Source organism: Megascapheus bottae, chromosome 6, assembly GCF_031878675.1.
Source record: "Megascapheus bottae isolate mThoBot1 chromosome 6, mThoBot2.hap1, whole genome shotgun sequence".
Taxonomy (NCBI): Eukaryota; Metazoa; Chordata; class Mammalia; order Rodentia; family Geomyidae; genus Megascapheus; species Megascapheus bottae.
Genome location: NC_143514.1, coordinates 20,663,441 through 20,674,368, shown reverse-complemented (window position 1 = coordinate 20,674,368; position 10,928 = coordinate 20,663,441). Strand labels below are relative to the sequence as shown.

The 10,928-nt window shown below is 40.4% G+C and overlaps 1 protein-coding gene across 1 annotated transcript; it reads right to left on the bottom strand.

The window, feature by feature from the left end:
• Positions 1-2,145: 2,145 nt before the first annotated feature.
• Atp5pb (ATP synthase peripheral stalk-membrane subunit b) lies at positions 2,146-10,921 on the bottom strand. Its single transcript, XM_090334414.1, has 7 exons — positions 10,799-10,921; positions 10,523-10,559; positions 8,922-9,067; positions 5,803-5,966; positions 4,962-5,087; positions 4,282-4,461; positions 2,146-3,306 (listed from the first exon to the last, which is right to left on the bottom strand). Exons 1-7 carry the CDS (start codon positions 10,836-10,838, stop codon positions 3,229-3,231), a joined length of 771 nt encoding a protein of 256 aa, XP_090190540.1. The 5' UTR covers positions 10,839-10,921; the 3' UTR covers positions 2,146-3,228.
• Positions 10,922-10,928: the final 7 nt, after the last annotated feature.

Below are 10,928 nucleotides of genomic sequence, written 5' to 3'. Positions count from 1 at the left end.
CTAGCATGCATAAGGCCCTGGGGTTTAATTCCTTGATATCACATACACAGAAAAAACAAGTAATTCTGTGGCTTAAGCTGAAGAACTCAGGGCCAGCACCCAGGCACAGAGTTTGAGCCCCACAGCTGACAAAAAATGACTGGCACACACACACACACACACAGATACACACAGACGCATGCACAAATTACCCACTGGCAGAGAATATTGCTCTGCTGGGCTGGTTATTTCAACTAGATCATGTGGTTTTGTGTAACCCAATAAATATGTCATTCGCAACATTATCTTCCCTTGTCCTGACAAATGCAACTCTTCCATTTGAGGATACATACTGACCTCTCTGAGTGGCTCCAGAAGGGTTGGCTTTTCTCACCTCTGCTCTGAGGTTCTGGGCACATGGACCTCCTATATATACTATCTATACTCTTGTTCCTTTTTTTGGCCAGTCCTGGGCCTTGAACTCAGGGCCTGAGCACTGTCCTTGGGCTTTCTCAAGGCTAGCACTTGAGCCACAGCATCTTTTTTCTATGTATGTGGTACTGAGGAATCGAACCCAGGTCTTCGTGAATGGTAGGCAAGCACTCTTCCATTAGGCTAACCTCCCAGCCCTTACCCTGGTTTTCTGAGCCTTAGGCTGAGAGAAGTCTATATTTACTAATTAGGTACAACTTCCCAGATGCTGAGAGATGAGAGTGACATTTCTCTTCTGCAGAATCCCTTTCTCTTTCAATCTCAAACCACTGATGCCCTTCCATAGATAGCTCTCTATTCTTTCTTTAAACAGTTCCTTCTCTGTTCTAAATCACAAGATCCCCTTTTCTACTCCTTCAGCCAAGAAACCAGACCAATGAGAAAACTAAAGGGTAACAACAAAATCCCTAAGTTCTACTGCTGGGAGCTTAACCTAGTCGAGTGCTTCCCTAGCATGCACGAAGACCCTTGGTACCACATACATAGAAAAAAGCCGGAAGTGGTTCTGTGGCTCAAGTAGTAGAGCTCTATCCCAAGGACAGTGCTGAGGCTCTGAGTTCAAGGCCCAGGACTGGCCAAAGAAGTTTTTTTTTTCTCTTCTTACATGAAACAAAAACCTAGTCATTATTCTTTCATAAAATCAGTGCCAGGGGCTTTTGCCTATAATTCTAGCTACTCAGGAGGCTGTGGGCTAAGGAAGTCTGTTTGAAGGCAGCCCATAAAGACCCCATGACTATCTCCAATTAACAGTTAGCTGGAAAGAGTTCAAGTGGTAAGACACTAGCCTTAAGTAAAAAAGCACCTAGACCTTGAGTTTAAGCCCCATCCAAAGGTCACATCCACCTGTGTCATGCTCCAAAATGTGGCTTAGCCTAGTGAGAACACTCAAGTACAGAATTCTGGGAAAGTGGTTCAGCTGACCAAGTTTTCACATAGCAAACTAATGATTTCCACAAATGCTAATATGAATGTTTAAATCTTGAGGAGTCAGTGTGAACATCCAATAAGGTGTGGAGAGAGCAGAAAGGTGAAAGATCAGAAAAGCAATGGTATCTAAGTTGACATTTGGAGAAGGAAGTTAGCCAATCATGTCTTGAAGGATTTGAGTTCAAAAAGATGAAGCAGTTTTTGATTATGGGGAGAATGTGGGAGAATATGCCTTTAAGACTAAGTTCGGAGTAAGGCATAGTTATATTTGAATCCTAAATGTTGCATTCTGTTGTAAGGACAGAGGATAGCCAACTACCTAAACAACCTAACAAGTTGTATGTGCCACAAGTTGGCTTCCTTTACAATTCTGTGAATAACCTAGTAATTACATTCTTAATTTTTCGAGGACCTGTTACCTTTTTCAGTGGCTGTGGCACTTCCTATTTCCAACTATGTACACAGGTTCTAGTTTTTCTAGATCCTCACCTTCTGTGGATTTTGGCAAATAGGGTAAATTTCACCAGTGGGTAGAGTTCTAATTTATTTGGAGCTGAATAATTTGGCCCTGAAACCAGGGCCTGATGCACACTGGCTTATCTTCTACAATGGAACAATAGCTCTAACCCTTTTCTGTGTTTCAGATATTATACTCTAGACCCATAAGTGATACTGAAGTTCTGAGCTTTCAATACTTGCTACTGGCATACTACAAAAACTACAATGATTATGTGTTAAAATGTGACATTTATTTTTTTTGGTACTGGGATGTGAACTCATGCTTACTCAGCTTCCTTGCTAATTTTAGGCTGGTTAATTGGAAATTGGGGGGTCTCGTGGACATTTCTAATAGTTTTGAACTGAGGCCCTCTAGATTTCAGTGTCTGGAATTACAGGGGTAACAGGATGAGCCACTAGTGCCTGGCTTTAGTTATTTTAAGAATAGCAATTCAAGGGGCTGGAAGCTTGGCCTAGTGGTAGAGTGCTTGCCTAGCATGCACAAAGACCAGGGTTCAATTCTTTGGTAACACATACATAGAAAGGCCAAAGGAGGTGCTGTGGCTCAAGTGGTATAGCGCTAGCCTTGAGGAAAAAGCCCAAGGACAGTGCTCAGGCCCTGAGATCAAAGCCCAGGACTAGCAAAAAAAAAAAAAAAATACTCAAAACCTTAGAATCTTATAATCTACCAGTTAGCTAGAAATACCTCATCAGTGACAAATCCTATTAAACATTTTTTTTAAGAGATATCGATATCTTTTCTTAGTCTTATGTCAAACAATGAAATATTTCAGAGAATTGTTAAACCTAAGGGCCAGGAGTTTGGCCTAGTGGTAGAGTGCTTGCCTAGCATGCACGAAGACCCGGGTTCGATTCCTCGTTACCACATACATAGCAAAAAGCCGGAAGTGGTGCTGACTGGAGCGGAAGTAGTAGAGTAGCTAGCCTTGAGAAAGTCCAAGGTCAGTGCTCAAGCCCTGAGCCCAAGCCCAGGACTGGCAAAAAAAAAAAAAAAAAGAATTGTTAAACCTGGAAGATGATGTCACTTTATTGGAAGATGGTGAAATTAGTTACAAAATTAAACTGTAATTTGGTAATAATCCTAAATTAGCAACACATTTTAATTAAAGCTAACTGCTTATTCAAAAGTGACACTGTAACTCAAAAGACAGTTCAGAATGAGAAACTGGACAATAGATTTCGTTTACTAAATGAATCTTGAACTTTTCCTTTTTAAGAGAAGTAAACTGATTTCAATAGATAGTAATACAGAAAGACTTTTGCACATAAATTTCAATTCAGCCAGTTGTTTCTGGTGATCTGATGGTTCATTTACATAACAGGCTGTGCTTGAGCCTTCTTCGCCAGCATCTTTAGATCTGTGATACACTTGGCAATTGTCTCCTTTTCCTGTGATAAGGAAAGAAAAATCTAGTTAGACATCCTAAAACATGAATGAGTAAAATTTCATAATTCTGAAAGACAATACCTACCAGATCAGAATCTCAAACCCATTACTAGTTTAAAATGGTAGTCTATTTCAAAAGTAAATTTAAGCATGCAACATAAAACATGGGCCTTGAACTCAGGGCCTGGGCAATGTCCTTGGGCTTTCTTAAAGCTATAGCTCTACCACTTGAACGATAGCACCACTTGTGCCTTTTTCTATGTATGTGGTACCAAGGAATCAAACCTGGGTCCTCGTGCATGCTAGGTAAGTTACTCTACCACTAGGCCAAACTCCTGGCCCCTTGTTTCTTTCTTTTTTTGACTTTGGTTTCTTAAATGAGTATATTAAAATATTTAAAATGTACTGTTTTTAAGACAAGTTTGTTGAAAAAAATAAAAACAATCCATCAATTTTTAAAAGACCTGTTTTTCTAATTGTGTATAGACTATGTAGAAAATGACCACAAGGGCCTAAAAAAGCTATGTACCTGGGGGGCGGGGTAGGGTAGAAGAACCAACTCAAAAGTAAATAAAGAACATAAACTTAAAAGTACTATTTAATCAAGTAATAGGAAGTTTTCTTTTCAAGACAGATGAGTCAGGAAATTAAATGGAGATGACAGGATTGAGAAATGAAAATGTATAGTTTGCAAAGAATATTTTGGCTATTTGCTGCCCAGATGATGGAACCATGAACACGAATGCTACTCATCACAGTGTTTTCAATGACCTCTTCACTAGTTTTGATCTGTCATGTGAGAAATCTTTCAGCAACCAAACTTTAAAGGGGAAGGTCATTATGACATTTGTGTAGCATTTTAGCTTACAGTACTGTCTAAAAAATTTAACCCTGCTGCTTTTAGGAATACATTTATGAAGCATTAGCAGATATCCGATATACCCTTGCAATTCCAGAAGCTATGAAACCTCCTGTACCTGCTGTGCAGAGATGCTCTGTACCACACGCTCCTCCACCCAGTCTATCATGTGCTCTTGCTCCTTTCGCTGCAGCATATTCTGCACAGAGATATGGTAGTCCAGGCGATTCTTTACTTCCTTGTATACATTATGCAGCCGTGCCCGGTAAGTAACCTCCAAGGCCATAGCAATGTTATTCTGGAGCAAAATGAAGGATGAATACTATTTGCCACCTGAAGAAATACTTCTGCTATGAGAATTTTGATAGAATGTGTGACTTCTTCTCATGAAAACATCTTAATGCAAATGAACAGGTAATACACACGTAGTTAAAAAAAAAAAAATATATATATATAGGCAGTAAGAAGTTAGCCTCCCACAGCTTCCTTGTGGGTTACCATTTTTGTCAATTTCTTACGTTCTTCCAGGAACATTCAATGAACACACTTTGTATGCACACACATACCAATTTTATTATAATTATTACATTGCAAAGCACTCATTATAGCAACTATTGCCGCCATACCTCAGCTCAAAGCTAGCACTCCACCACTTAAGCCACAGTGCCATGTTGGCTTTTTCTGTGTATGTGGTGCTGAAGAGTCAAACCCAGAGCTTTATGTGTGTTAAGCAAGCACTCTACCACTAGGCCAAACTCCCCACCCAATAAATTAGTTCTTTTAACTACTGGAACTTACCCTCTGGACATCAAAAAGGTAGTGGCGTTTATGAACAAGTGCCTGCTGTGCCTTCTCTGTATCAATTGCTTTCTCGATTTGCTTGATGGAAGCCTGTTTCACCTCTTCTAGTTGGGCAATTTTTTGCTGTAATTACAAAAGCAACAGAGTATAAACACAGATTTTTATGCTTAAAATTCTACCTCTTATCTGTGAGAATACCCACAAAGATATTCATATGGGGAGATACAGAAATCCTAAACAAAGAATTGCTTATTACTAGGTGCTGGTGGCTCATGCTTGTAATTCTCTTGACTCAGGAGGCTGAGATCTGAGGATTGTGCTTCAAGAAAAGTCCCCATGAGACTCTCCAATCACCCACTTCAAAACCAGAACTGGCACAGCACAGTGTGGCTCATACCTGTAATTCTAGCTACTCAGGAGGCTGAGATCTGAGGACTGCGATTCAAAGCCGGCCTGGGCACTAAAGAATGTGAGACTCTTATCTCCAATTAACACTAGGAAATGGGAAGTGGGGCTATTGCTCCAGGGTAGGGTGGTAGCCTTGAGCTGAAGAGCTTAGGGATAGTACCCAGGCCCAAAGTTCAAGCCCTATGACCCACAAGAAGAAAAACAACAGCACAGAAGTGGCTTTGTGGCTCAACTGGTAGAGTGCTAGCCTTGAGCACAAAGAGATTCAAAAACAGCACCCAGATCTGGAGTCAAAGCCCCACAACCAACCCACCAAAAAATTGCTTATTAAAGTTTTACAATAGCTTGTTGAATGAATATGATAAAAGAAAAGATAGGGTCTGGACAAGTCCTATAATCTAAAATGGCATCAAACGTTTATGATTCTTACCTCATTGAGTTTATCAATAAAATCTGCGCAAGCAGCTCCATATTTTTTAATTCCATAGACCATTAATAACAATACTGCTAAGCCAGAGAAGGTCTCTGGAGTAATCACATATATTTCTTTGGATAGAAAATACAAGATAAGCCCAGTTCCAAGCACATAGGGTCCTGAAAGAAGAAATATTTTATACAGGATATAAAATGCTTGTGCAAATAATGATTTAAAACAATCAAGATTCAACACCAACTAAAGAAACAATATGGCAAAGTTGAAAGAACAAACGTAGTCTCAAAGTGACCTTTTCATGACTCTGATCTATAAGAAACAATCAAAACAAATTTCCTTAAAGAGTTGATAAAGCAGATAATGTTCCTAAAGTACTCAGAACAACAACTTAACAAATCATTCTACAAAGATATCAGGTTACTTTATACAGTAATCCAGAATAATACACAATTTATCCAACAGAAGCACTTGGACAGGAAAAAAAAATCCCTAGCCTATTTTTAACTGAGTAGAAATTTGACAAAGGAAACAAGAAAATCTATAAAAACTTTTGTTAAAAATAACTCTACCGGGGCCAGGAATTTGGCCAAGTGGTAGAGTGCTTGCCTAGCATGCACAAAAAACTGGGGTTCGATTCCTTGGTACCACATACATAGAAAAGCTGGAAGTGGTGCTGTGGCTCAAGTGGTAAATGACAGTGCTCAGTCCTTGAGTTAAATCACAGGACTGGCCAAAAAACAAAAACAAAAACAAAACAACAAAAAGAATCCTTAACTTTTCTACTACCTAATAATATTTAAAATATTATACCTTTTAAAAATGAGGCCAGGAGTTTAGAAAGTACCTCAACAGTGATTTAGGATTTAGAACATTTCTTTAGCATTTTCCTTGGTAATTCACAAGGAATCAGGCTAGTATAGAGCAGGTTTTTCAGGCAGTAATGTGTGGCTTTTCTGAGTAGCACTAACAAGGAAAGTAGTAAGACACAAAGGGTTCAATTCTTAAGTCAGTTTTTATCCAGACAACAAGTTTCAGTAGCTCTTTTAAAAGTATTGCTTTCAGTCAAGCACTAGTAAGCTACTCAGGAGGCTGAAATCTGAGGATTGGAGTTCAAAGCCAGCCAGAGCACGAAAGTCTGAGACTCTCCAGTTATTTGCTGGTTAATCTCCAATTAACCAGCAGAAAACCAGAAGTGGCACTGTAGCTCAAGTTGTAGAGCTCTAGCCTTGAGCTAAAGAGATCAGGGACAGTGCTCAGGCCCAGAGTTCAAGCCCCAGGACCAACATCCACCCCAATCCCCACCAAAAAATAGTATTGCTTTCAGTACATACATCTTAAATATAAATTAGCATGCCACAATTCAGCCTATAAATCTATTACAGGCATTTTCTGGCAACTTCAATTAAGGTAATGCTATTTTAGGTCACTCTAGGGTTAAAAAAAAAAATCTTAGGCTCCCAAAGTTTCACAGTACAGTCTTTTGGGTTCAGCAAGAAAGAATGCCAATGTAATCGAGGGACCCAAATTCAAGCTTAGTCACAAGCAGGATAATATAATGGACAGATCTTTTTGCTACTCTACGTAAAAAAAAAAAAAAAAAGAGTCTCTTCATGGGAATATTGTAAGGCTTAAGTGTTGGACAAGAAATCAGTCATAAAAATTTGAGTTTATGTCTTTTTTTTGGGGGGGGGGCAGTCCTGGGACTTGAACTCAGGGCCTTGGCACTGTCCTTAGACACTCTTTGCTCAAGGCTAGCACCCTACCACTTGAGCCACAGTGACACTTCTGGCTTTTTCTGTGTATGTGGTTCTGGGGAATTGAACCCAAGGCTTCATGCATGCTAGGCGAGCACATTACCACTAGGCCACACTCCCAGCCCTGTTTGTCTTTTTCTTTAGGGAAGCAACTGATATAATTCAATTTATTCATACATATTTAAGTATACATACACACATGCATATATAATATACATATATATATACAGTATAAGTAGTTTATATAGACAATATATATATGTAATTTACTGGGTTTTAGTGGTTTTTTTTTTTTTTTTTTTTTTGCCAGTCCTGGGCTTGAGCTGGGGGCCTGAGCACTGTCCTTAGATTTTCTCAAAGTTAGAGCTCTACCACTTGAGCCTCAGCACCACTTCCAAAAGGCTTTTCTTTTCTATGTATGTGGTACCGAGGAATCGAACCCGGGTCTTCACGCATGCTAAGCAAGCACTTAAACCACTAGGCCAAACTCTTGGCCCCGTGTTTGTTTTTTTTTTTTTTTAAATACACAGCTCTTAATCTGACAGTATTTTACACAGCTACTCATACTTTTATTGCTTATTCTACAATGGACTGTATTTTCCACGTGGCTGGGACTCACGAAATTTGTTCTATCAACAAATGGAAACAGGATCAAATTAAGTTAAAACTTCCAAATAACTTCATTCCAAGAGTACCCAATTAAATTTTTTTTACATTTTTTTAAATTAAAGAATTTATTAACATTGATTTTTACATCATTTTTTAAATGACAAGTTTAACAAACAAGTGTTCAAAGAGGGAATCTCTATTTACAATCACTGGGACTTAGTATTTAGAACTTAATCAAAATTAGGCTAAGGGTTTGTACAGTCATAGAAACATAATTTATGAACTAAAGCATTATGTCTATAGTCATAGGTTTTTATGTCTATATAGTTATGTTTATATTTCCATTACCATGTCCATAGCTTTGGATATGCAATTGAGTCCTTGCTCTTGTACTCTTTGGATTTAATAGCCACATATTAAGGATACCATGCGCCTTTTATTCCTTAGGTCTTGTCTCACTCAACATGATTTGCTCTAGATTCATCCACTTCCCTGTGAATGCCATTATTTTATCTTGTCTGTTGGCTATGTAGAATTCCCTTGTGTATATAAACCACATTTTCTGTATCCATTCATCTGCAGTAGGGCATCTGGATTGTTTCCATCGCCTGGCTATTATGACCCAATTAAATTTTTATACTGAATCCTCACCACCATTTCTTTTTAAAATATCCCATCCCACAAAGAAAAAACAGCTGACTTCATTTAGTGGTACCATTTAGTTACAGTAATATGGGGCAATTGCTTACTTGCCTGTTACACCAGTTTTAGGATAGAGAAACTGGAAGAATTCCTCCGGAATCACCCCCAAACGTACTTTTCCTCCATATTCGGGAAGAGGTGGTACAGGGGCAAAACTTGGCTGTGTAGTGTGAAAGATCCTTTTTGTCTGCAGTGCCCTATAGGTAGCAATTGCACAAATTAAAAACTTGTTCTTCAAAGGCACAATATGAACTATTAGCATTGCTCTTCCCTTGGGGATGAAAATTTAGTTTTCCAACTGTCACACTGGAAAGAGAATAGGAAGGTCTGGAGGGACAGGGCACTTACTAATTTAGTCACAGACATTCAACAGACTTCCTCTAAGACTTACAGATCATGTGTCTAACACAGTATGCCTATTATTAACGAGATATAGAAGCTGTCCACAGACTACAGGGGTTAAAAATCTTACACTTAGCATTTGATTTTGAGCAAAGAATTTACTTTGTAATCTCAGATTTACCTATGTAATATGGGAATAAAGCAAATTAGAGTCATTGTGATGCCTGAGGTAACATATTTAAAGTTCCTAAAATAAGCATATTATAAAAAAAAATCTACATAAAAAGTTTGCAATTCTATGCCGTCTACGTTGGAGATGCCTTAAAACCAAAAAAAATTGACATTTCTAAATATTCCCTTTGCTGAACTGCTAATCACTATGTAACAGGCCCTTTCAGTGTCTAGTAGCTAGCTCTATGTGCACCTTCCAAGTAGGCTGCTACATTATATCCTTGCTACTTCAATCCATTGTTTCTAATTTTTCTTGTCCTTATATCTAGATTATTCCACAGCCCCCTCACGATTCTGACTCCCTGCCAGAAAGAACAAACAAAAATAAGAGGCTTCAGAAATAGCCTCAAAATCAACAGTAGCTCCTACCACAGTAGAAACGGTAGTGGAGGGAGTGGTGAAACATATTCTGAATGAAGTGTTTCGCTGATCAGTCTGAAGATAAGAGTAGGAAAGAAAATTAGGGGTTCCCCTTATATTATGCTTTTATTTCCTAACGGTATCTCCTTTTTTTTTAAAGTTTCTTTCTGCAGTATTGAGAATGGACCACAGTGCCTGCTGCCCCGAGCACCACCTCAACTCAGTTTTTCCCCCATCTGGAAATGACCTATTGTCTCGCTCGTGCTAAATTCGCAGAATCAAGGATGAATTAAGGCCATTTTATCAAGCCATAGTTATCGACGTTTGCAAGCTTTACGGGTAAAAAAAAATGGCATCTTTCATTATCTTGGAATGACAAGATAAACACAGCAGCAACAAACGGCTGACGATGAGGCAGCCAGAAGCAGGACTGTGCTGAGACCTTGGCAAGAACGCCCTCCACGGTTGCGCGTTCTTGGGTTATGTTATCTAGTTAAACGGACTCACAGCTGGGAGCAGCTGAAGGTCACAGGGAAAGCACGGCCGGTCCTTTCCGCCTCTTACGAATCACCCTAAGGTGACTTGTTGGAAGCCTCAGACCGTCGAACGAGTCTGCTCGAGGGGAGGCTTGAAGCGTCCCCAAGTGAGGAGGGAGACCGGGAGAGGAAGCGAGGAGAGAAAGAGGGCCGCGCGCGGCGCGCGCTCCCCGGCCCACTCACCCCGGTGCCAGCAGGGCTGCGTTCTTCAGACAGGGAGCTGCGGAGAGACCAAGGCGCAGGTCAGCAACAGTCAGGGAAGCCATCCGCCTCGCTCCTCCCTCGTCTCCGCACGGCCGGGCCTCGAACCCGCCTCCGGCACCCCCAGACCGCGCTCCCCGCCCGGACGGCCATCGCCCGCATTGAGACCCCAAGTCGCAGAGCTGCTGCTCCCCCAGCCCCGACCCTCGCTTTTCTCCAATCACCCCGACAGCCCACACCGCTTTCTACGCGTCTCACCCGCGGCGCTGACGGCGGAGATTGCCACCCGGGACAACATGGCTAGCGAACGTCCACACAGCAGCCACTGAATCCCTGTGACCTCCACCGGAGACTGTGTCTGAGGACGGGCGCAAGATGGCCGCCAGCA

Bases quoted from the DNA above. Each gene is read 5' to 3' on its own strand.
- Atp5pb (XM_090334414.1), bottom strand. From the start codon at position 10,838: ATGTTGTCCCGGGTGGCAATCTCCGCCGTCAGCGCCGCGG. The intron at 10,560-10,798 runs GTGAGACGCGTA...GTCTCTCCGCAG, and splicing joins CTCCGCCGTCAGCGCCGCGG to CTCCCTGTCTGAAGAACGCA. The intron at 5,088-5,802 runs GTAAGAATCATA...TTGTAATTACAG, and splicing joins TTATTGATAAACTCAATGAG to CAAAAAATTGCCCAACTAGA.